A 25,291-nucleotide genomic window follows, 5' to 3' on the forward strand; every position below is an offset into this window, starting at 1 on the left:
TCAGAAGGAAATACACATTGTGTCTACTCACCACTAACAGATTTGGCAATGCTCAATGGGCTGAGCTGGCCAGTGTCTGAGCTGGTAAATGACACTTTAAGGGAGGAAAAGGCTCCTTGCTCATTTAAGACTTGCTGCATTTGAATTCTGAACCCTTTATACGGGCATTCCCTGTACACTACAACAGAGGAATAAATCTGGACCTTGTCCTGCATGTAAGTAGAGTCCCAAATAGCCACAGTACTCTGAAATTGTTCTGAGTCCATCCACAACTCAGGCTGCAGCCCCAGCCTACCCTCCACAGCTGTGAATCTCCTTCAAGGACAAAGTAGCACTATGAGCAAAACTTTAATAAGGCAAATTCTCACAGAAGCTGTACAAAGGAAGGTAGATGAGATGCTGGTGGCTTTCTGAGTGGTCAGGGGCCTTTGAGCCAGATCCTGACTGTGCTCCATTAGGTCCACTGGAAGCCTGAATAGTGGTTGCCCAAACAAGAAGGCCTCAGGCCCTGCAGCACCACAGGCTGGCACTTCTCTGGAACAGGTCCCACCTGGGGCGGGAAGGCAGGCGTCTCAGGTAAAGCTCAGGATGTCTGTCTCACCAGCCTGTGAGGGGGGATTGGAGGGAGGGCTTGCAACCTTCTTGCCCTCAGCCAGAGCCTTAAAATGCTGCAGGAGAGAGAAGGGGGCAGGGAGAACACCATCATTTTAGGCAGCGCTAGGGCAAGGCCACTCCAGGTGAGGCTGGGGAAAAGACGCAGGGAGCAATCCATTCAGCAGTGCCCCCACATGAACATGGACACCAGACCAGAGCTGCTGCTCTTCAGATCCTTGTGTCTCCTACCTGTGAATTTTTGAATTCTGAGTAGAGGGAGAAAAGGGTGTGCAGGGACTGGATATGGCCCTTGTAGACAGGAATGTCCAGAATAGCTGAAGAGAAAAAATAATGGCTATTTAGTCTGATTCCAACAAGCAAGGAGACTTTTGTTGGGTGGTGCATAGCTGAGGGGCATTTTGAGAAGAGGCCAATTCCGACACCGACTGGAGCAGCTCTCTACCCCTAAAAGGATTGGTATAGGTGAGCACCACATCAGCAAAAGGGCACTCACCACATATCATGTCTGTGTATTCTGCCAGGCTGCAGTTAATATCTGCAGTGGGAAGGCTCACCTGAAAAGCAGAGAGGGAAAGGTCAGCTCAGTACTCTCTTTCTCTGCATGAATCTCTTTAGAGGCCCACAAGCTTCTCCCTCCTGCTGACAAGCCCCCTCTCTTAGGCCAGGCCAAAACTAGAAGTTGGAGAGGGGGACAGCTGGCAGACACTACCTTTCCCAGCAGCTCTTCAAACTCCGGAGACCACTCCTGCATCAGTGTGTCTATATCAGGCATGGGCCTACAAGGAAGAAATACCAGGGAGCAGCTTGAAATGGCCATCCTCCACACAGAGGGTGCATTTGCAGACTGGCTTTCTTCCCCCACCCCCAGCATGGAGCAAAGGTGGGGCTGAGTGCTGGCAGGCCTTGCCCTTGCCCTTGTACTCATCCCTCCCTCGAAGAGGCCCACCTAGCATAGTGGACTGTAGCTGGGGGCTTGCAGCGATGCAGCTCACTGATGCTCTCAATCCAGCTCTCAATGGCTTTGGGATTCTTCTCAGCATTCTCCAGGCTCTTCACTTTAATCTGCTGCTGGAAACAGAGACCAGAACATGCCCCAATGTGCCTCCTCAACAGAACCAAGGGCTGTCTTGCATCCAAGAGGAGTCACTTCACCCACCCTCTCTCCCACTTACGGCCACATTGTGCTGCTTAGAGTTTTCCGTTAACCAGAGGGAGAGAACAGTGGGGTCGGACTGCTTGGTCGATGGCTCATCCAGCACCAGCAATCCAAGATTATCTGGCTTCGCATCAGGGCGTGGAACCTATGAGAAACAAGCCAGGGTGTCCTTTGCACGTGAGAGTTTCCATTATTCTATTCTTCGTGTACACACCCAGGAACAAGACCAGTCAAGAGAGTTTCTGCTGGGAATGGTCAATCACTATAACAAGCAAAATGTGGCCCTGCCTGCTGAGAAAGCCAAGGATCTGAAAGAAACCTTTGCTGCCCTGTCACACCAAAGGCCCCTGTAGTTCATCATTTTGTCCTCTCAGTGGCCAAGCAGATGCTCAGTGGGAAAGCCATAAGCATCACTTGAGGGCAACAAAAATTCTTCCCACTTATCTACAAGGATTCTGCAAAGCAGCTAACCTTTCAGCACTGTTGACTATGGGTATGGAGGCAAAGCATTGACAGTGCTGCCCTGTTGCACCTCCATAGAGAGATGACAGCTCTCTATGGACATTGCAGGGAAAGGGTCCTGTGTGGCAGTTCTCAGCCAGTGCTGCATGTAAAGGAGTGTCAGAATGAATGCAGTACCTTTAAGAAGGCATCAATGTCCCCAACAGCTGGAATGAAGTCTGGAATGAAAGGTTTCAGCTTGTGCTCCAGGTCAATCATTTGTGAAGAATACCTGAGGAGCAGACACCGTGAGCAGAAGCCTGAAAAGAGACACGCCTGCCCACAATGCGGCCAAGATCCACATTACCCCTTACCTCCGGATGTACTGGAAAAGCTCCTTGATCTCCAGGGAGACTGGCAGGTAGTCATAATCTGCTGAGTTGTATGCCCTGGGGAAAGAGCCAGTGGTGAGGCTGGGCAGGAGGCAATGGAAATAGGATGTGTTCAAAGGCAGGGTGAGGGAGAGTCTGACTCCAAGGAGAAACAAAGAAAAGCCAGCTTGCATTCTCACTCTCCTCCATCCACCCCACCGCCCTATGGGCCAAAAATATTTCCTCCTGAAGCAAATAGCACCTTCCATAAGACCGCACTGGGGAAGGTTTACATTCTTCCACACCTGCTGCAGTCTCAGAAACTGCATTATTTTCACACTCCATTTTTTAAAACCTGTAAGTTGCATACAGATACACATTTAGTGTAGCACACAGCTTAGTAGGGGTGAGGCTGCCAAAAACAGCAAACAGACTGACTGGTCTAGCTAAGCCACTATATTCCTGGGACACGTGATCTGCTTGGACATTCAACCATCTTCTACCTGCCTGCTATATTACAGAACAGGTGGGCAATCAGTGGCCTTTCAGAGGATGCCAGACTCCAACTCCAAACAGCCCCAGCTGCCAGTGTGGTTAATGGTCAGGTATAATGGGCATTGTAGTTCAGCATCATCTGGAGGTCCAGAGGTTCCCCAACCCAATATTATGGACTGCTATCCTACCCAACTGACAGTATATGGGGACCTTTGGAAGCCAGCAAACCCTCACTTAAAACGTGTGACTTCAGTGCTTGAAAGTTATCACACAGGAACCTTCTCAACTTTCCAACTGGCCTATGCAGGGAGTATGTGGGTGAAACAGGCTGAAGGCCAAGGAAGGCTCCAGGACTTGTTTTTGCTCATTGGATCCTTGGCGGTTAGGCATCCCTTGCCCCACCAAAATTAATCGACTTAGGAAAGCATCTTCCTGGGCAGTCTAGTCTGCAAGGCTGGCACACGCCATGCCAATTGGAAACAAGGGCACAACTGCATGTAAGCTTACTACCAAGTAGCAAATGTGTTGGCAGCCAAGCACATGCCCTTCCTAGCCAACTTCCCCCTCCCCACATGGCTCCCGGCACCCCCCACCCTGCAAATACCCCTCCAGAGGAGCGCCATGCTCTTCATCGTCGTCATCGTCATCAGAGTCCGTCTCTGAAGAGTCGTCGTCCTCGTCTTCTACCTCGTTCCCACTGAAACGAGGCTGGGAGGCCAGTTGGGAGGCCTTCTTCTCCTGGGGGAGAGGGGGAAAGCGAAGGAGTGGGAGCCAACTCGGCCCTCAAGCAGCCCCATCACCACCACGACCCCAGCCCGCTGCTTCCTTGGCCCTCCAGGCAGGAAACAGGGAGGCGGGGGGGAGGGAAGGAGGCTGCTGTTCAGTGGGTACCTTGAGTATCTCCTCGTCGTCCTCCTCGCTGCTGTTTTCGGCCAGGCTCTTGTGCTGGGAGCGGACGCGGCGAGGGCCTGAGACGGTGGCAGGAGAGAAGGGCCGAGTCAGAGGCGGAGGGGGCGACCACCCGGCTCCCCCGACCCTGTGCGCTGCCCCCGTTGTCCCAGCCCCCCATACCTGGCTGCGGAGGGCTGGGCGCGTAGATGCTGGCCACGTCCTCCGTCTCGTTGACGTCCAGGCTCTCATCGTAAGGCTGGTTCTCCACGATCCGCGTCTACGAGGTGGGGAGAGAAACGGGACGTGAGCCGGATCCCCTTGAGCACCCAGCCCACGAAAGGCTCGCCCTTCCTCACCTGTAGGCCGGCCTCAGGCGGCGCTGCGGGAGGCGGCGGCGCACCCGCCATATCGCCAAGTAGGACCAAGTCTTCCCCGCGAGCGAGCGAGGCCTAGGCGGCCCCGTCTCCAGGGAAACGGGAGACGAGGCCCTCGCGAGAACTCGCCTTCCTCTCGCTAGAGTGGCCAAGGAGCGAGCGAGGGGATGCAGCGGCCCCTACCGGCAGGGAGGGCGGCGGCGGCGATGGCGGCGCTGCCACCGGCGAATTGGCTCGGGTGGGCGGGGCCTAGCGGACACCCGTTGGGGCGAGGGGCGTGGCGGCGTGCCCTCTGCGTGCGTGACGCCGCCGCTTCCGCCTGGGAGACGTGGCTCGGGGCCGCCATCTTGTGTGGCAGGCAGAAGGAGCGGAGAGGCGCTCGGGCCCGGAGGGGAGAGGAGGAAACGGAGACGCTGCCGCCGCTGCTGCTGCTGCCATCTTCGCCGTCACCTTCGCCATGGTGAGTGTCCGGCAGGGGCCTCCCGCTGCCCTCCGCGGTCAGCGGCTGCCACTGGGGGAGATGGGGGGTGTCGGCGGGGCCTGCTCGATCCCGTTGGCCTCCATGGGGCTCCTCCTTCTCCGGCCACCCTTGTGAGCAGCGGGCAGTCGGCCGTGGGTGCTCCTCGGTCGCCCGTTGCCGGCTGCCTGGCCGCCTCCCAAGACACCGCGGGCGAAGCGCTGCTTTCCGGGGCGACGGGGGCGTCTTTCCGAGGCCGAAGGTGGAGGAGGGCCTGTGGAAGCCCCTCCGGAGCCTGCCAGCTTTTCAAGGGCCTCCGCCTGCGCCACCCAAACACCTCCCTCCGTGAGCCCGTGGCTGCCGGTGGAAGGTAACGTGTCACAAGAGGCAGCCTTGAGGCTGTCGCGATGATACTACTTCCAAGCTGGGACTGAGAAAGGCGCCCTGCAACTGGTAGGCACAGAAATCTCGCAACTGCACTTTTCACTTGCTCCCCAAAAAAACCACCAGGTTTTCCTCTGGTAGGGAAACTGGACTGGGGGAGGGAGGAGGGTAAAAACAGCCACCAGTGAGTTTGCTGGTGTCAAAATGTTTCACGGTTTGCAAAAGCCTGTGTCAAACGCCAGGAGTTGCGGAGCATTTGTGGAAGCCGTCAGCTGGGCCAAGGATGAAGCAGCAGGGTTCTTTTTTTGTGCAAATCATGTTGCAAAACTAGTTTAGAGCAAAAGGTTGGGGCAAGTTGAAATTTGGCTTCCGTCAGCTCTACAGTATATTTTGGATTGGATAATATAGAAAAGATCTCCATTTAAGTCAAGTATTGCCTGCTAAATTTTCATATATATTTTTAATTGTGAATTATTTGGGCATGAATCACAAATCGCTGGCAATTTCAGATTTTTTAACTTTATGCCATGGTTCTCACAGGCCAGCTGATTTGGATCTCCTTAATACAAACCTTTGACTTTTGAGATGTTACAATTCAGCACAATGGTGGCTCTTCACACAACAGCTTTCTGAGGTTGGTTAGGCTGAGTGACATTGGCCTAACCAAAGCTACCTCGTGGCAGTGAATTAAACGTGGCTCTCCTGCACCAAAGTTCAGGCAGAGGTCTCCTTGAGTTATAGGAAGAAAATGACAGGCTTTGTGTGAACCTTTGCCCCTTGCTCATAAGGCAGGAAAGGAAGGATAATGCTAATGATGGTTATTAGGCACAGTTCCTATGTATTACTTCCACCTCTGCTTACCAGTTGTCAGTAGGGCTGGGTGATACCTAGTTTTCAACATCATGGTATATCACCAGCTAAACATCACGATATACCGATATATCATGTCTGAAATAAGGATGGAACTACTATGTAGCAGCATTTGCTGGCTTCACAGTTTTTCCCGTATCATGATTTTTGCCGGCGAGAGCTGAGCTGGCAGAGTTAACGGGGACTGCAGGAATCGAGAGTAGCTTTGGCTGACTTCACGGTTTTTCCCACATTGTGATTTTTGCAAAGTACACACACACATACACACCAAGATTTGTGATATATTGTCAGGTCAAAAATTATGAAAACAACATCATGATGTGGACTTCAAACCAGTGTTGGATGATATATTGATATACCGCCCAGCCCTAATCACAAGGCCCTGTTCCAGGCTTCACATAGGTATTTGGCTGACCACTGATTCAACTGAAAGGCTCTTATATCTTCTATGTAGTTATGAGGCTGACAAAAGCTCTTGTCTCCACAGGTGCTCTTGGCAGCTGCCGTCTGTACGAAAGCCGGAAAGGCGATCGTCTCACGCCAGTTTGTAGAGATGTCACGGACCCGCATTGAGGGGCTGCTGGCAGCCTTCCCCAAGCTCATGAACACAGGGAAGCAGCACACATTCGTAGAGACAGAGAGCGTCCGCTACGTCTACCAGCCCATGGAGAAACTCTACATGGTCCTGATCACCACAAAAAACAGCAACATCCTGGAGGACCTTGAAACTCTCCGGCTTTTCTCTAGAGTGGTGAGGATCTTGCTTCAAGCTGCCTGGCTTGCAAAATACCCAGGGGGAGGGAGGGTTTGCACATGGAGCAGCTGTCCTATGGAGCTTGCTTTTTCCTTGGGTTGTGTTGCTGTGCTTACTTATTTGATACTGGAATCGGAAAGTGAAGAACTGATCCACCTGATCACATTAGAATAAGTGTGGGGAGCTAGCTGGGATAATTTTTGCCCTTGAAACAGGCTCCTGGACCAATAAGGTTCAGCTAAAGGTGTAGAGGCTTTGGGGGCTTTGCAGGTCTATGAAGATGTGTGGAGTGGGTTTTGGCCACGGTTGCCTTGCTTCATTAGAATGCCATTTTCCCTGACTCCCTCCAGATCCCAGAATACTGTCGAGCCCTGGAGGAGAATGAGATCTCTGAGCACTGCTTTGATCTGATATTTGCCTTTGATGAGATTGTTGCCCTTGGCTACCGGGAAAACGTCAACCTGGCCCAGATCCGCACTTTTACTGAGATGGACTCTCATGAGGAGAAAGTCTTCAGAGCTGTCCGTGAGGTAGGCCAAAAGCTTTCTGTGGCCTCCTACGCTCCAGGCCCAGGACTCTGGTGCATTTGGTCCAGGCCATCAATTCCTTTCTTGTCCTCTTCTTCTCATTTGTATATGTAGACTCAGGAGCGGGAGGCCAAGGCAGAGATGCGTCGGAAAGCCAAGGAACTGCAGCAAGCTCGAAGGGATGCTGAGCGCCGGGGCACCAAAGCACCAGGGTTTGGTGGTTTTGGAAGCTCTGCCATGTCAGGAGGCAGCACAGCTGCCATGATTACCGAAACCATCATTGAGACGGAGCGACCAAAAGTGACTCCAACACCTACCAGGTATAAAGGTTGGGCAAGAAGCAGGTGAGGGCTTGTGGACCTCTTGTTGCCATGAGTGGCCACCTTCAGAAGTGGGAGAGTTCTGGGTCTTTTTGAGACTGTTGATGGTGCTCCAATCTGGATCCTCTGGGTTTCTTTGACTGTTCTTGTGGGGGGCTGCTTCGGTGTCTCCCAAGTAGCTGAATGACATGTTTGCTCTCTGGTGGCCATACTGTACATACGATCCGTGTGTGTTTAGAGCATGAGGATAAGGGGAAGGCTGTAGCAGCACTGCCACTATGAATCTCAGACACTCTCTGGGTTCTTTCTGTGGAGAAAGGATGTCTCAAAAACTTCTGCACTGCTTTTTGTTTCTTAGGCCATCTGGTTCAAACAAGGCACTCAAGCTTGGCGCAAAAGGGAAGGAAGTGGACAATTTTGTGGACAAGCTAAATTCTGAAGGAGAAAACATTGTCACTTTGGTTGGCAAGCGATCCTCAGAAGCAGCCACTGTTCTAGCTCCACCCATCAACATGGAGAGGTAGGTTTTTGTGTTCTGCAGTGGGAGAAGACAGTGAAACTGTGGCTGGGATTCAGAGTGGTTTCCTAGGCCACCTTGTATCATCAACCTTAACCTTCCTTTTGGGGCGTGGCTTTCTTGGGAGTTGACAGAATTTTGGGCAGGTGCCCAGAGTGTGTCCCAATGAGGAGTAAGAGATACCTCTTTGAGGTATAAGTCCTGCACATAACACGGTGTGGGGGAGGGGGAGTTGATCTAGTCACTACCCTGAGCCACAGGGGTTGGAGGGAATGATGTTGGGGTTGGAGAGGGGAATGGGTTAAAGGATGGGAAGTGCAAGCAGCTCATCTAGTCTAGCAGAGCCTGGGGAGATTCACTCTTGGAAGGAGGGCCATTCCAGTGGGAGCGAAACCTCCACATCCTGTTTGGGCCTGCCTACTTTTGCCAAAGGGAAGGCAGTGCAGAGCAATGCACGGGGGTGATTCAGGCTTTCTCTTCTCTAGTGTGCACATGAAAATAGAGGAGAAGATCTCGCTCACCTGCGGCCGGGATGGAGGGCTGCAGAACATGGAGCTCCACGGCATGATCATGCTGCGGATCCTGGATGAAAAGTTTTCCCGGATTCGCATCCACGTTGAGAACGAGGACAAGAAAGGGGTGCAGCTCCAGGTATGGCTGGCCCACTGGCCTTGCTGCTCCTACTGCCGCCCATGCAGGTGGAAAGGTGCTGTCCATGATACAAGTTGTGGGGATTAATTGAGCCCCATGGGTGGGGTGGAGGGCATCCTTATCTAGAGTTCTGCTGCACTTGATTCTGATGTTAGCAGTACTCCAAGACCTGTCTTTGAGGGAAGAATTTGATGGCGGGTATAAAGCCAGTAGGAGCTAAAGAGCATTAGGTTTGGAATAGGGCTGAAGATTTAAGTCAAAAACATGTGTGATGGGTTAAACAGGGCAGGGGTAAAACAAGACACTGAGAGTACAAGTGCAAATTTCTGAAAACAGAGAAACCAACAATTAAAAAATCTTGAGTAATGTTAGTATTAGAGACTGGCTAGGAAGGTGGCTAAACCTTTGGTTGACAAGGGAGTCAAATGTGTGCTGAAGAGAAGGGAGTTAGCAAAGAAGCTGAATTAATTCTATGTACCAGTCTTTACAGTGGAAGATATTGGGCAAATCTCTGTGCCTGAACTAACTTTCACAGGATGGGAGTCTGAGGAACTGAGGCAAATAATGGTGACAATACAGAAAAAGTTTGTATGTTCTTATAGAAGGCTTTAGCCCAATGATTCACCATTCTTGCCTGTGCTTAAGGAGCTTCCCAGCCTGTCTGTGCTGTGCATGGGCAAATCTTTCTAGATTTGAGTGGCAGGCTAGTGTGCTAATCTAGTGAAAGTCTTCCAGAATTTGGAGCATGGCATGATTAATTTTTGGATCTACAGATGAATCTTACCAGTTTTTTCTTTTCAGACTCACCCCAATGTTGACAAGAAGCTTTTTACGGCAGAGTCCTTGATCGGCCTGAAGAACCCAGAGAAGTCTTTCCCCATAAATAGTGATGTGGGAGTCCTGAAGTGGCGGCTGCAGACCACAGAGGAGTCATTCATTCCACTGACAAGTAAGTGTGAGCACATCTGGTTGGGCGTTGAGGAGGGGCAGACGGACATAACACTCCCATGAGTCTAGAACCAGGCATAGCTCCCTTGGTTCAGTAGACCTTCCTCCTGTCCCTGTTCAGGAGAGCCCATTGCTGCTGGCAGAAGGTCATGTGATGAGCAGGGGTGCTTTTTGTGTCTTAGTTAACTGCTGGCCATCAGAGAGCGGGAGTGGCTGTGATGTCAACATTGAGTATGAGCTGCAAGAGGAGAACCTGGAGTTAAATGACGTGGTGATCACCATCCCTTTGCCGTGAGTAGCCATTGCACCTCCTGATCCCCTGATTCACCCAACCAGCTGCAAGGTCAGCCTTGATGCAAGGGAGTTGAGTGGTCACTCATTGCTGCTTCTGTAGGTCCAACGTGGGTGCTCCTGTGATTGGGGAGATTGATGGCGAGTATCGCCACGACAGCCGGAGAAACATCCTCGAGTGGTGCCTGCCTGTGATCGATGCCAAAAACAAGAGCGGCAGCCTGGAATTCAGCATCAACGGGCAGCCAAATGACTTCTTTCCTGTGCACGTCTCTTTCGTCTCCAAGAAGAACTACTGCAACATCCAGGTGAGTCTGGGAAGTGCCTCGAGTGGAGGCTGTGGTCCTGTTTGCTGCCCGCTTCTATTTTGGAAAACACCCTGCCTTTCCATATGGCCCACAGTTATGCTCTCCATCTGGCAAGTGCGATGAGCAATCTGCTTTCCTTTCCAACGTTGAAAATGCAGAGGTGGGAAAAGGATCCTCCTGGCAGTGGTATAGCTCCCAAGGGGGCAGGGGGCTGCCTGGCAATTGTGTGCTAAGGCACCCAGAACAGCTGGCAAGCCACACCCTTCCCCCTGTACCTGCACATACACACAAGCACTGTCTAGGGCAGGAACGTGGGTGGGGATGCATAAGCTTTTTAACTGGAAGTGAATACAGGTCTTCTGCATGCAACGGGGGTGGCTTCCCTTGAGGTGTGTCCTATTTGGCACCATGACTTTGTGTGTAAAGGACGCATTGGTGTAGATTGTCCTTGTCCCTTCATAGGCTAATAATGTTTCCTCAAAGTGTCTCCTTCACTTTGGGGGGGTGGGGAGAGCCTTTAACTCTTTCCTTTTGAAGTGTGCAAGGGAGAGGCACAGGTCAGCATACCTTGAGAGTTGTTTTGGTCTCATAGCATATACAGTAGTACCTTGGTTCTCAAACTTAATCCATTCCTGAAGTCTGTTCCAAAACCAAAACATTCCAAAACCAAGGCATGCTTTCCCATAGAAAGTAATGCAAAATGGATTAATCCATTCCTGACTTTTAAAAACAACCCCTAATGCAGCAATTTAACATGAATTTTACTATCAAATGAGACCATTGATCTATAAAATGAAAGCAATAAGCAATGTACTGCAATCACACAATCAATCAAACTAGCTGAACTGGGTTCCACACAGTCACACAAAAAAGAGCCACAAAAACGTAGCAAAAACAGACAGACCTCAGCGCAACAACATGGAAGTGTGGCACTCAAATCAGAAGCGCAATGCTCAAAACGCAGCATGTTCAGCTTTTGAAAAAAGGTCGCAAACCAGAACACTTATTTCCAGGTTTGCAGGGTTTGGGTTCCAAGTTGTTTGAGTACCAAGGCGTTTGAGAACCCAAGGTACCATTGTACTACAAAAGCAATTTGATCCAAGACCAGTAGCAGGCTATTTCATCTTGACTGACCATATGGCTTCCTCTCCGCAGGTTACCAAAGTGACCCAGGTAGATGGGAATAGTCCTGTGAGATTCTCCACAGAGACCACCTTCCTCGTGGACAAGTATGAGATCCTGTAACTGTTGCTGCAGGGAAGCAGCAAGCAAGACTTTGAGGCTGTGGTCTCTTGGGAGAGGGGTGCAACCCTTTCTGTGTCAGGGGACACTGACATGTTTGCTCGCCCACCAACATTTCCAAGGTCACAGCCAGTCAGGCAGGGAGAGGCTGCTTGCTTCTCTGGTTCGGCCAGCCTCCCTACTCCTTAGGCACACTCCTCCTCCTCCTCCTGTGCTTTAATTCACAGTAACTTTCCCCTTCCCTGTCCCCAAGGCATCCCTTTTCGTTACCGATTCCTTACTCTGATGGGAGGTGAATGGCTCTTAATCCAGCATTGGTCAAGGGAAACCAGCCTGGACATCCAGCAACCTCTAACCTGGCAGGAAGCAGAGGCCAGCCCCTGGCACCCCTTTCCCTGCACCAGGTGCTGGGTGAGGGAACCTCTGGCCCCACTGCTCCTGACTGTCCACTTCCTGGACTGCTCTCTGAAGACACTTCACTCTCTTGAAGCTGCTGCCTGTCCAAAGGAGGAAGAAGAAGCAACTGTCTCTGACCCTCCCTGCTTGGGAATCCCTTGAACTGCCCATTGATTGGGGCAGGCGGATGCGGTGGCAGGCACTGACTTCCCAAGTGGCTTTGGGCATGTGCCAGTTTGTGCCCACCTGTTAAGTCACCAGCTTCTCCCACGCTGCCTCATTGCTGATGTGGCCCTTTCCAAAATGTCCCTGGGGTGGGTGGTCTAGGCCTGTACTGTAGGAGTAGCTACGAATCTTACTGATCCAGCTGTGTTCAAGAGTTGTCTTGTCTGATTTTTAAAATGGAGTCAAGTTTAGTTCCACCAAAGGAGGCTTTTTTCTTTCTTTCTTAAATTACATTGAGGAGGGTGGGGGAAGAGTGATATTTAAATAAGATTTTGTAACCCTGTAACATAAAGAGCTAGGGCCTATAACACATTCCAGTGTACACAAAAGAATCCCTGCCCCTGAATCCAATAAAGACTATTCTAAAATGAGATGCGTGGAGCTATGTAGCTGCCTGGAATGGGACGGGGGTTGATCTTAAGAGCTAATATTATAAGTGGGGAGCTAAACACAGAGCTGGCATGGAAGAGCTTTTGAAGCAGCTGTTTCTAGGTTCCTCTTGACAGCTCAGTTTGGGGAACGGGGAATCGGCTCAAGGTTTGAGTGGCAATGCTGGACACACATGTGTATCTGTAAGATATATAGACACTCTGCCTACCTCTGCTACAGTTGTGAAGCTTGCTCTGTATGGCCATGCACTGACAAACAGCAAGGCTGGGAGCTACCAGCCTCCAAGGCCAAAGTGACTTCCTTGCCCTTCTGCAGAAACACAGAATGTGGGGTGGAGGGTCCTTGTTGCAAAATATCAGTCTCTGGTAAAGTCTAAACTTCTACAAGACAAAAGTTTGCATATGTAAATACAAACAATGGAGTACTGTCTTAAGACTGCAGAGGCATCTGAGGCTGTGTCTCTGATTTCCATCATGGACCAAACTGCAGAGCCCAGGCGCCACGATAACAGTTCAGACACACTCATTCTCAGCTTTGGAATGGGGCTGCTAATCACTGTTAGTCATACTCTTGAGTAGTCCCATTAAAATAAATGGGTTTTCTCTGAATACAATTCAGTTGAATAGCACCCAGAAATCAAAAGGTACTGGGTACTTGTAACATATAATGGAACTTCATTTGCATAGATTCCAGGTTCAGTGAACAGACCAATCGGGGGCTCTTTGCTACTGAGAGCAGTCAAACTCCATGGTACAGGCAAAACTGGATAGGACACCATGCCACACAAACCAAATAATGAAGAAATATAATGAATAAGGAAGTACCTTTCAGAATGGCAAGATGTGCATGCAACTTGCCTTACGCCTATTAAGTGGCTAATTTATTAAGTGAAAAAGAGAATTTTGGAAAGTTGAAGATTCTGGAAGGAGTTCACAGCTGATCTGAAAAAGTTCCGAATGTATTTTGCTATCTTTGAATTCTTCCTCACCCAGTGGAAGGATAAATGAGCACTGCCCTGACCACTACCAAATAGTAGTAACTGGGATTTGCTGTCTGATAAAATGGCTAGTCTCCCTTTTAAAGTTTTATTTAAATAGAAATGGAATATTACTCACTAATGGTATATTAATGGGAGGCTAAGGGGAGGCTCTTCAGGAGACAACTGCCCCCAGGATGCATCACTGTTTCCTATAATAAGAAGCTTGGGGTATTCATTTACAGTTCTCTGGAATAAGGTTCTGGGTGCAAACTTAATAGCATTGAGCTGCTTGACTGTGATTAACTTGCAGAGTCCTTGAGCCTCTTGGTCTGCTTGCAAACCTTTCAAGTCTGCTGGTCACAGGTGAGAGATGTTGCCCTGAAAGAGCCTGAGTAGAACTGCAATCTATCTAGCCATGGGTTATGAAACTGCCATCCACTCTCACCCCAATTTCTGGTTACATGGGTGGCACCCAAATATAAATAATAAGGTAAAGCTTTTTCTTTCTGCATTCTGAAATTGTAAATAATACATTTTATGGATACAGCAGACAGAAATTTTTAACTGTGTATGTGTAAAGTTTCAGGAAGCGGCACCTGCAGAATTGTAGATTACACATTTGAATATAAGCATTAGCTGTGGAGGTATTCGGAAGAATTTGCTTATCTAGGGGGTTGTGTCCAGCAATACTCCTATTCAGAGTAAACCCACTAAAAAGAATAGATATGAATAACTTAATTTCAGTGTGTTTAATTGGATATAATTTAGGGCTCAACCACACTCTTGTTGTACCAAGGTTTCTAGCATTTTGTAGCAAACAATAATAACAGGTTTGAGATATATATATTTTTTGTCCTGCTGCTCCTCCAGGAAAACCCACTGTTTACCAAAGAATTGGAACAAAAGGAAATTAATAGAAAACCCAAATACAATTTTGTCCCTCTTGTGAACCAGTCCAAAAATAGCTCCTGAACAAGAATTTGCATTTATTGGCTAACAACCCAAAGGCTCTCAAACTAGTTTTACTCATTTTTTGTAATTTCTCCTCCTTTCACACTTCTATGTTATTCTCTCATTCCAAACTGCCACTTCCATCTCTTCTTTTACATTCACTTCATGTTTAGTATTCTTTAAAAATCATGTATCTACAGTAGTTTCCTTCCCACCCCCCACCCACCCCACCCCCAGTGTGGGGGCCCACTAGTCTCTCCCAGGTGTCTCCTCCACTGTGACTTCCCATATGTTGTTGGAATACATCATCCCCTAGCCATTGGTTGTGCTGGTTTGGGCTGGTAGGAATTGGAGTCCAACAACATGGGGAAGGCCAGGGGTTCACCACACCTGGTTTATCTCCTGCTAGTTGGATTGCCTGAGCATCCCTACAGCTTCTTGACAGGTCGGTGTGCCAGCAAAACCACCTGTATCTACCAATACAGAAAGCTTCATATGAGGCTGTCTCTCCCACTGCAAAGAGGAGCAACACGTCAGGCAACCAGCTTCCATGCTGGATCCTGTGCTCTGCTCTGAAAAACCAGCAGCGGTGCTGTTATTGTTTTCATTTCCCTTTTTGCTGGGTCTTCACCCCCCCTGTTTTGGTCCTCTCAAGAGGCTGCAGCTGCTGGCCTCCTGGCCTCGGAAAGGCGAATCCAGGGCGCGCATCCGGGCCCTTTAAACTCAACTATGCTGGAAGATGAAAGGATTCATCACACAGTGGGATTGCATCTCCCTCTCAATATGCAGGGGCTCCTTCTTTTATTCAAAAGGGCTCGAGGGGGCAGGGAAAGGAAGATGCGCCAGGGACCTCCCTTCCCGGGGTGATGTAATGTTCAGCTATAATTAGGTTGGTCTCTTGTGTGAGCCAATTTGTTTCAACTGGGAATTATTTGGGGCTGTTTCTTCTGTTTGCTCTTTCTCCGAATGGGGGAGGGGGTTCACTGGCGGGGGGAAATTGCCAAGATATTGGGGTGTCCTGTTCTTGCCCACAGCCCCTTCTGCCGCAATGCTGAAATAGCGCTGCCCAGCCCCGCAGAGCTGTTGTAAGGTTTTTGCAACACATACTGCAGTGGTGAGGGACCGCGTGTGACCTTCCAGGCCTCTATATGTTTATTTATTTATTGCATTTCATAGAATCAGAAATGTAGGGTTGGAAGAGCCGGCAAGGATCATCTTGTTCGTCCCCCTACGAAAAACAGCTAAAGAATGCCTGACAGATAGCCACCTAACCTGTCTGAAAACCTCCAACGCCACCTTCTGAGTTAGTCTGTGCCACTGCTGAACAGCTCACCATCAGAGTGGTGTTCCTAATATTTGGTCAGAATCTCCCTTCTTGTACAGGGGTGCCTCGGGTTACAGATGCTTCAGGTTACAGACCCCACTAACCCAGAAAGAGTACCTCGGGTTAAGGACTTTGCTTCAGGATGAGAACAGAAATCACACAGTGGCGGCACAGTGGCCATTAGCTAAAGTGGTACCTCAGATTAAGAAAGTTTCAGGTTGGCAGTGTAATATGCTTCTATGTTGGGGATTCCCCATCCTCCTTCTGAGGTGGGGAGGTGCAGGTATTTGGAGCTTATTCTTGGTTTTTTATGTGAGAAGATGAAAGAGTGTAGTTTTCTCTGCCAACTGCGAAGTTGGGTTGAGGGGATCCAGATACCAAACTCTACACACATTAAACATAATAGAAACACCGCCACCCGACCCCACCCCCATCCATCTTCCCTCTCTCCACCCCCCTTTTCTTCCCTCTTCCTTCTTTCTTCTCCCCCTAATGCCTCAACAAATGAAATGGATTTGTAAAAATGTTACATGGAAAAAACAAAAAACGAGGCACTACACTTCTGTAAAACAAGAAAATCCTTAATAAAATATTTAAAAAAGAAAAAAAGAAAAAAAGAAAGTTTCAGGTTAAGAACGGACCTTCAGAACGAATTAAGTTCTTAACCCGAGGTACCACTGTACTTTGAATCCATTGGTTTGGGTCCTGCCCTCTGGAGCAGCAGGAAACAAGCTTGCTCCATCTTCCATCTGAAGATTTACCGTATTTTTTGCTCTATATGACTCACTTTTTCCCTCCTAAAAAGTAAGGGGAAATGTGTGTGTGTCTTATGGAGCGAATGCAGGCTGTGCAGCTATCCCAGAAGCCAGAACAGCAAGAGGGATTGCTGCGCAGCGATCCCTCTTGCTGTTCTGGCTTCTGAGATTCAGAATATTTTTTTTCTTGTTTTCCTCCTCCAAAAACTAGGTGTGTCTTGTGGTCTGGTGCGTCTTATAGAGCAAAAAAAATACGGTATATCCCAGCTTTTTCTCCTAGGAGCCCAAGGTGACGTGTATGGTTCTTCCCTTCCCCATTTAATCCCCACAACAACCCTGTGAGGTAGGTTGGCCTGAGAGGCAGTAACTGGCCCAAGGACACCGCCAGTGAACTTCTTGGTTAAGTGGGGATTTGAACCCTGGTCTCCCAGGTTCTAGTCTGACACTCTGACCACTGCACCACACTGGCTCTACCTGACACTCAGGAAGATATCCCAGTTGAGGGGGAGGGGGGTCTTCTTTTGCCGGCTGTGGCTGTAGCTTTGTCCCTTTCCTGGAAGTCCTGTGGGGGCTGCTGCTGCCTGATGTGCTCTGGGCCTCTGGAAGTCACCCTTTTGAACAGCTGTGCAGCCCGTTGTGTAACACAGAGCGGAGCAGGGAGGGGGTTGATGGGCTCCAGATGCTGCAGGGTCTCTGCCAGCATATTTGGACTGTGGGAAAAAGGGGGAATGTGGCCGGCAACTCATTATCTCCATCGCCCCCTCCTCCTCCTCCACGCTGAATGATTGCCAGCTCCACACAAGGTGGTGGGTGGGCCACAACATCACCTGTGGTGGATCTGGGACCCAGAAGGATGTCTTAGCTGACCCTGCCTGGCCTGGCTGCCCCCAGCCCATGACTCAGTACAGGAAGCTGGGCTAGGAAAATCCCTGGGACTGTCTCTGGCCCAGATTCTGCCTCGAGACATTTTCTGGTCCTCACGCTTCCTTTCCTGCTCCTCTTCTTTTCCCTATACCTTTCTTTCTGAATCGGGCAGCCGGGAGAGTCCAGGCAGAGCTGTTGTGTTGCCTCCCAGTGCCCAGACACCAAAAGGAGGGGACTCCCTGTTTCTCCCCGCCCCCCTGTGGAGGGTCAGACAGCAGGTGGTTCAGGAAGGACCACAAGAGCAGGTCCACGTGGACTCAGCTGCCCTGCTGCATCCTCTATTCCAGCCATCTCATCTCCTGCAAGAAAATACCTCTGGGTACCGGCTGCTTACTAGGGCGAAGGAGTCTTTGTCCTCTACCTCCACTGGGTGTTGCAACCAAGGCAGCAAGACTGAGAGAGGGAGCTGCCTTGCCCGTTAGTTCCCTCTAGCTCAGAACTGTCCACACAGACAGGCTGCAGCTCTCCAGGATTTCAGACGCAGGGGCATCCCCAGCCCTCGCTGGAAGTGCAGACTGAATCTGTCACCTTTGCATGTCAAGCAGCTGGTGCCACTAAGCTGCAGTCTCCCTCCATTGCGACCAGGAGATCTCCCGTCTCCTCCGTACTCCAGAGAAGGAGGAGGCCACCCTCCCTCGGAGCACGTGCCGCTGCCAAGGGACCAGACGGGGCGTCGAAGTCAGGCGCAGCCAGCCAGCCAGTTGCGCCCCGGCACCTCTCTTGATCCAGCCCTTTTGTTCAGGCTCTCCTCCAGCGGCGGCGGCGGCGGCAGCTCGGGTTGCAGCCAGCGAGCAGCGCCTCTCCGGTTTCCAACCCTGCCTGCTCCTCCTCCTCCTCGGGCACTAGCCGGGGGGCACTGCCAGTCCCCGGGCGGGCGGCATCCGGCGTGCCTGGCAGGTCACGCGCCGGGCAGCGGCTCATCCCAGCCTGGCACAGAGTGCCCCAGGAAGGGCGGCGAACAAAGGCCAGGCCCGGGGAGAAGGGGCGGGGGCTCCTCCGGCTCGCCCTCCTCCTTGGGCTGAGGCGGAGGGGCGGCCCCTCGCCGAGGAAAGAGGAGTCCGGTCTGGGCGAGGAGGAGACGCGGGTTCCAGCGCTCCGCTCGGAGGCAGCGCGAGCGAGCGGGCGAGCGGGCTCCGCAGGTGGGGGCGCCCCGTCGGGGCCACCAGCCAGGTAAGCGGGACGGGGCGGCGAAGGATAATTCCCTTCTTTGGACGGGACGCACCTGCTGGGGATGGAAATGGGATGGGGAGGGGGGCTCTTTCCCAGGCTTGGGGCGGTTCCCTCGCCCCTTCGAACCCCCCCCCCCATCTTCCCCTCTCCAAATCCCCCCAGCTATTGTTCGTATCCGTGTCTGGGTATATATGTGTGTTGGGGGGGGCGATATGTCCATGTAGCCAGCGGTGCCCCCTCCCTTATAGGCGATTGGCTCGACCCCTCTCCTGTCTTTCTCCAAGGGAGCTTCTTCCTGGATGGCACCTGAAGGGGGCACGGGGGGGGGGGAGCTCGCCTGCCCGCCTCCCTGCCTGGACGGACGTGGCGCATTCCACACATTTTTGGCATTTCTGTTCCCTAATCCTCGCAGCGAGCGAGTCTTCGGGACGGGAGAGAAGGGGGACCTGCGGCGTCTTGGCAGGAGGGGAGACTGGCAGCCGCATGGAGCCCCCTCCCCGCGCTTCTGGGGAGCAGAAAAGAGGGTCCCTGTATCCTGTTCCCACCTGAGGGGGTTGATTCAGAGCCCTGAGCACTTGCCCTCTGTGCCAGAGTCCCGAGCGCCCTAAAGGGACGTTATGAGTACAGATCCCCTCCAACAATTCCGGTGGAGACTTAGGGACAAAAGATCTGGGTCATCGTATATGGCTTGTGGACAGGATTAAGCTGTGTGCGTCGCTCTCCCCACCTGAAACAATGCAATGCTTTTCTGGCTTTTTTTAAAAGTGCACGTTTCCTTTGTTGAGCTGACAAGGGAGGCGGCTGGAGACTTTAACGGTGACAGCCTCTCTCTGCTTACCTGCGATGCTGGTTTATGGGAGGCCCAGGTGGGGAGCAAGGCGAGGGATAGCACCTGGCCTCATTTAGGACAAGGTGGAGGGTCTTCCAAAGGCACTGAGGTGAAGCCACCCCAAAAGCCAAGGCACCCAGAGTGGGCAGCAGCGGGACTGATCAGCCATAACCTCTCCACACCCCTAGCAGAGAATCCCTGGGAATGCTCTCCCAGTACAGGAGAATGGCTTTGCTATGATGTTCTGGCTGAACCTGTGTAACTCCTGCCTGCCATAGTGACAGGAGGCATTGGTGGAGGATGAGTGGAGGGATGCTTTCTCTTACTTGCAGGACTCTTAGAGAGTTCCTCTTTGTAATGAGATTTCTATTAAAGTTTTTCATCATATAATAAAACGGTGGCTACAAAAACACACACACAAAAAGAATAAGAATACGGAGTCCTCTTTTAAAAGTAATTCTTAGCCCTTACGACACACCAAGGATAGTATCCCTGTCCTCAGGGAGTTTCTCTTTGGAGACCTTGGAACAGCAAATACTTTTAGTGCATCTTTAAGATCAGTTCTCTCTCTGCACCAACAGAGCGGAAGGCATCCGGTCCACCATTGAGACGGCTGATCCCCTTGGAGGCAAAGGACAAATTGTCTGGTTGCCTTGCCTAGTTGTGGCTAACCTCCTTGGGGCCAGTTCTGTTTTGTGCTCAGGGCGGTGCCCAGAATGTTCTGAGACTTTCTTCACAAATGAACCAGGGAGCCTGTTGCTCTTGGATCTGCCCCATTAAAGGGTTTAATGAGCGGAGGGCAATTCCCCCCCTTCATTTAATCAGGATTTGCCAGTCCTGGGAATAAGGAAGGCATCGTGTGTGCGTGATATTTTCTGGCAGCCACAGAGAGCCATCCAGGGACGCCTCTCTCTTGGTACTTGGATGCTAATCTGGTGGCAATTTTGAATTCACCCAGTTTATTGGTTCCTCTCCCCAGCTTGAGTTGGGTAGCCAGGATCTGAAATATCCATCTGCTAATGTTAATGTTGGAGAAGCACATGGCTGTGAGCATCCCATGTGGCAGTGAGCATTGGTGGGCTTCCATGGTTGCTTTTGGGGCTGCAGCTGCCAGGTTGCTGCCTGACTTATTTGGGGGCACAGGAGCTGAAAGGAGACCTCGGCCCCTTGGGGAACTGGGGAGGGGGACTCCTGAGCCAGTGTGCCTGGTGGATAGATCTAGCTCTTGGTTTGTTTTCCAAGGGGAAGTGGCTGTTGCCCCTGTTATTGTCCGCTGTTGCCTTGGCAACCTGTGGCCTGGCCTGGGCCTCCCCTCTTCGCCTGTGGATGGGACAGGAAAGGCTGTTTCCTCCCGGTGACTCAGGATTGCAAAGGGAACTGGCCTCCAGAGCCTCTTGCCAGCTGTGGGAACGGCAGAGCTTTCGGGTGGCCCTCCAGGAGTCAGGATGGTTGTCTTGGAAGACTTTTGAGGTGAGTCTCCCTTTCTTGAGGGGGGCCTGGAGGCCTTTGGGGACCCTCTTTGCCTATAGGCCTGGACTGTGGAGGATGCACACATTCCTCTTGGCACTGTGGGGAATGCTCTGCTGCTGCGTGGCTCTTTGACAAGCCCTCTTTAGCTTGGGCAAGCCTTGCCAGTGCCATCTGTGCCCCACCACTGGCTCCCCCTCCTTCTCCTTGTGGCTGACTCTCCTGCATGAGGACTGGAGGGGTGCGGACGGGCAGAACAGTTCTCACTCTGGTCCAACTCAATGTGTGTGGGGGGGGTGGAGCTGGTCACCCTGCTCTTGTGTCATCCCTTTTGGCAATCCAGCCGTTGTGGGCGGCCAGGCCTTGGCCCAGCTCAAGACCAGGGCTACCGCCCCCAACTTTCCCAGGCTCTTTCCTGGGGGGGGGGGGAGGACAGGCCAAAAGCAGCCTTGCCTGGGAAGGGAGTGGCCCACAAGGAGGTCTGTCAGCTTCTCCTGGAAGGGGCCACATCACAGCTGGGGCTCACAGGCAGGTTTGCCCTTTCTCCCTTCCTTCCCCTTCCCTCAGAGGACCTTTTTTCTTCCTCTCTGTTTCCTCTCTGTGTGCTTTCTGTGTGTGGTCCGGCTAGGAGCCCCCGCAACTCGCTCGGTCCCCAGGCCCAAGAGGAGGCTCGCAGCCGTCCCGGGCCCACTTTTTCTGGAGCTCCGACCCTTTGGCATTTGCTGCCCGGCCACTCCCAGCCACACAAGCGCCTCATTCTCTGACCTCTTCACGGAGAAGAAAGCCGCCTTGTCGCTGCTGGCAAGGTGGGGTGTCCACCCTCCCTCCCTTCTCCAGAACAGAGGCTGCTTGTCAGGGCTTGTGACCTGCTGGAGCAGCTCTGGAGGAGAGAGGGGAAGGCAAGGGAACAGGGAGACCACCCCCCACCCTCACCAAGGCAGTTCCTGAGGAGGTGTCCCCTCCCTCAGACTTGAGGAGAAAGGAAGGCAACAAGCCAAGACTTCTGGCTGCCTTTTCTGCTGATGAAGAACTCTTGCATCCCCTTGGGAGGACCTGTGTTCGTTTCAGGGAGGTGGGAAAGGGAGGGAGGGAGGGAGGGAGAGTTCAGGGCAGAGGCAGGCATGTGCTTCTGCCCTGCCGCAGAGGGGGCTGTGGGTTGGGGGCTCCTGACCTGTGCCAGTGGCGCATGAGTGACTGCTTTGCCTCTGATGGGGCCCAGGTGGCTCCTCCAAGGTAGGGCAGTGTTGGGACGCGGCCTGTAGGTGGCGTACTGTGGTTGTCATGGTGGCCTCCCAAGAAGGGGGCTGGGGGTGCAGAGATCTGAGGTCATAGAATCATAGAGTTGGAAGAGACCACAAGGGCCATCGAGTCCAACCCCCTGCCAAGCAGGAAACACCATCAGAGCACTCCTGACATATGGTTGTCAAGCCTCTGCTTAAAGACCTCCAAAGACGGAGACTCCACCACACTCCTTGGCAGCAAATTCCACTGTCGAACAGCTCTTACTGTCAGGAAGTTCTTCCTAATGTTTAGGTGGAATCTTCTTTCTTGTAGTTTGGATACAGCTGAGGTACAGCTGAGAGAGAGAGAGAGAGAAAACCAGAAAAGGGACAATGAAATGAAATCGCTGGAGCTATGGGGGCATTAAACATGTTGTCAGTGTGATATTGTTGCTTTTCATGTACACCCTTCCATGTACTTGAGAAAGCAACATGTCTTTCTTGTAATCGTGCCAGAGGGGCAGGTAGGTCTGTTTACAATCTAGATTTCAGATGGGGTGAGAGATCAGGGAACAAGGGGGGGGGGATGTGTGCAGACACAGTTGGGTGGTGAAGGTGCGGTAGATGGGGGGGGCAAGGGATTACTCTTGGTTAATCCCAGATTCAACATATGGGTCTGAGAAACCTAGATTTTATTTTAATCCCCCCCCCCCCTTCTACACTATTCAAAGTGGCTTTGACGCAGAAGTCAAAACAAGATGGTCACTCAGGATGTGTTGTGGGGGGGGGATTGATCTCCTAGGTGGAACTTTGGGTCATCTTCTGGGCTAGGATTTTTGACCTTCCCTTTTCCTTTAGGGGGACTGTTGCCATGGAGACCTGTAACCGCAATGTGGCCAGCCCAGCTGGTCGAGTGCAGGCACGTCTACAGGTGAGCTGATGTTGTGAATGGAAAAAACAACAACTTGGAATATTGTGAATGAAAATACTTGCAAACAAAGCGGGGTTCTCACCCTCAGGCCAGTGAGTGAGCCTAGGGAGGACAATACAGGGCCTTTTCGGTGCTGGCCCCTTATTTATGGAGTTGGCCTGGAGTCAGCTTTGTTATCTTTTGGCAACAATTGAAGACTTTCCCTAGTTCTGTGTTGTAACTAAGTGCTGTGCTATTGTTGGTTTTATTAGGGTCTCAGCCCCAAATGACCAGGAGACGCTCCTCCATTGCAGTACCAATGGCCTCCTCCTCTCCTTGGCTCATCAGCCTTCAGGGCTTCAGCAGAGCAGGGCTGCTCCCTGCTCCTCAGCTCTTGTCCAATTAGGAGGATTGGCCCTAAATCCCTTAGGGTTAATTGGCTTGCTCTGTGATCCTATTAGAGTGAGCTACAGACCCTGGATACTGCCTGCAACTGGGGCAGTTCTCTTCCTTCCTCTCCCACCTTCTCCCGAATCTCAGCCAGCCCCATGCCTTGGCCATCCACCCCATTCCCTTAGACCCACATCTCGCGGTGGTGGGTGAAGATGGAGGCTCCAGAGGAGCTGCAGCCAGTTAAAGCTATTCTCCACCTTGCAGAACAGTCTTCTAGACCTGACCGAGACAGGCAAAGGCCTGAAAGTGCAGACTGAAAAGCCACATCTGGTGAGCCTGGGCAGCGGGCGTCTCAGCACTGCCATCACTCTCCTGCCTCTGGAAGAAGGTAAGTACCTGCAGGGCTGGTTGGGAAGCCCCTTCCTATGCGGAGGACAATATCAGGGCATCAGGCAGGAAAGGTGGCCCAGCAGAATCTCTCCAACCTCGATGCGCTGGCACATCCAGTTTAGGAATCTCTTTTGGGCAGCCTTGGCTACTCTCAGGCCCCTGGCTGTCAAGCTCCCTAGGTCAGAGGGGGCACCTGCTTCTCCTCCTGGGAACTAGCCAGGAAGAAGAGCCGCTTGGGGGGCAGTGACTGCCCCACATCCTGCCCTGCTGAGCATCTGCCTGTGTCTCCTTGCAGGCAAAACCATGCTGGGCTCAGCCGCCGGGGACATTGTGCTGCAGGGGGCTGGCGTGGCACCCAAGCACTGCTTCATCGAGAACACGCACGGGACTCTCACTCTGCACCCCTGTGGCAACCCGTGTGCCATAGATGGCTTGGCAGTCACACGCCCCACACGCCTTTCTCAAGGTAAGGAGGCTGATGGGTTGGTGGTTTTCCTTGTTACTAATATATCCCTCCCTTTCTACGGGTGGGAGCAAACAGCTACTTAACACTGTAGCCCAACAATAATAAAAAAAAATGACTCTAACAACCTCTGTCAACCACATATACAGAGTAGCTTTGTTGGCAAGGAAGCTGATTACATTTCCAAAGGCCCTGGAAAGCAACAAATGTTTTCGCCTTGTCCCAAAATGAAGCCAGTGGGTGGGACTCCTGAAACTCCCTTGGGAGGGCTGCAATGGGATGTGGTTTTGTTCCCCCCCCCCCCAGGTAGGGGTCATGGCAGCTGATGCGCAGAGGCAGCGGCTCCTTGGATGCAGGAGGTGCCTGGAGTTGTGGGGCAGGGACCTGCAGACCCATAGGATGTCCTGCAGGTCCAAAGGGTTATTAGAGGATCCAGGATTGCAAACGTTTTATTTGTTAATGTAAAAATGTAAAAACAAAACAAAAACTCTCAAGTGGTTTACAGAAGATAAAACATGTGCCCACATTCTTTTGAGGATCAACCTTGGAGGAAGGGAGAAGAAGGGTGGGGGTAGCATGCTGCTTTCTGGTGGGGGCTGTGGAGCTCACTTTGCTTTTACCTTACTAGAGTTTAGCTTGGCCATGCAATGCCTGCTGCGGCCTAGGTAGGTCCTTGGCCTGTGGACAGCCAGGCCTGACTCCAGCGTAGTCATAGCTGTCACCTTTTCCCTTTTCTTGTGAGGAATCCTATTCAGAATAAGGGAATTTCCCTTAGAAAATGGGAAAAGTTGACAGCTATGCCATAGGTGGCTGCTGGTCAGGCACTCTTTCAGTTTGGCTGTCCTGGTAGTTGTTTCTGAGGCAAGGCTGAGTCGCTTGGGGTCTACAACCAG

The 25,291-nt window shown here is 51.7% G+C and overlaps 3 protein-coding genes across 20 annotated transcripts in view; 2 read left to right on the plus strand and 1 right to left on the minus strand.

The window, feature by feature from the left end:
- Positions 1 to 332: 332 nt before the first annotated feature.
- IFT46 (intraflagellar transport 46) lies at positions 333 to 4,481 on the minus strand. 2 transcript variants are annotated; one of them, XM_028707547.2, is made up of 12 exons: positions 4,326 to 4,481; positions 4,150 to 4,246; positions 3,970 to 4,046; positions 3,683 to 3,816; positions 2,587 to 2,661; positions 2,411 to 2,504; positions 1,788 to 1,916; positions 1,562 to 1,680; positions 1,325 to 1,391; positions 1,109 to 1,169; positions 844 to 929; positions 333 to 668 (listed from the first exon to the last, which is right to left on the minus strand). In XM_028707547.2, the coding sequence occupies exons 1-12, from the start codon at positions 4,374 to 4,376 to the stop codon at positions 573 to 575; spliced, it is 1,086 nt and encodes a 361-aa protein (XP_028563380.2). In that variant the 5' UTR covers positions 4,377 to 4,481; the 3' UTR covers positions 333 to 572. The 2 variants fall into 2 exon arrangements, with proteins under 2 accessions (XP_028563380.2, XP_028563379.2); XM_028707546.2 differs by having other exon boundaries at positions 1,562 to 1,683.
- Positions 4,482 to 4,651: 170 nt separating this feature from the next.
- ARCN1 (archain 1 coat protein complex I subunit delta) lies at positions 4,652 to 12,604 on the plus strand. The gene is made up of 10 exons (XM_028707540.2): positions 4,652 to 4,803; positions 6,542 to 6,805; positions 7,159 to 7,338; positions 7,450 to 7,655; positions 8,014 to 8,175; positions 8,658 to 8,823; positions 9,625 to 9,772; positions 9,954 to 10,062; positions 10,166 to 10,370; positions 11,526 to 12,604. The coding sequence occupies exons 1-10, from the start codon at positions 4,801 to 4,803 to the stop codon at positions 11,613 to 11,615; spliced, it is 1,533 nt and encodes a 510-aa protein (XP_028563373.1). The 5' UTR covers positions 4,652 to 4,800; the 3' UTR covers positions 11,616 to 12,604.
- A 5,646-nt stretch (positions 12,605 to 18,250) lies between these two features.
- Positions 18,251 to 25,291, plus strand: part of PHLDB1 (pleckstrin homology like domain family B member 1) — a 43,610-nt gene continuing 36,569 nt past the window's right edge. For 3 of the 17 annotated variants that reach the window (XM_077919425.1, XM_077919424.1, XM_077919422.1), the window contains exons 1-4: positions 18,291 to 18,726; positions 23,101 to 23,173; positions 23,810 to 23,933; positions 24,231 to 24,401. In XM_077919425.1, the coding sequence (XP_077775551.1) occupies positions 23,114 to 23,173; positions 23,810 to 23,933; positions 24,231 to 24,401 (355 nt within the window). In that variant the 5' untranslated portion in view covers positions 18,291 to 18,726; positions 23,101 to 23,113. Of the gene's footprint in view, positions 18,727 to 20,893; positions 21,026 to 23,100; positions 23,174 to 23,809; positions 23,934 to 24,230; positions 24,402 to 25,291 lie in introns of those variants that run through there. The other 14 variants (XM_077919415.1, XM_077919417.1, XM_028708861.2 and 11 more) reach the window with 12 other exon arrangements.

The sequence above is a fragment of the Podarcis muralis genome, chromosome 15 (assembly GCF_964188315.1).
Source record: "Podarcis muralis chromosome 15, rPodMur119.hap1.1, whole genome shotgun sequence".
In the NCBI taxonomy this organism is placed as follows: domain Eukaryota; kingdom Metazoa; phylum Chordata; class Lepidosauria; order Squamata; family Lacertidae; genus Podarcis; species Podarcis muralis.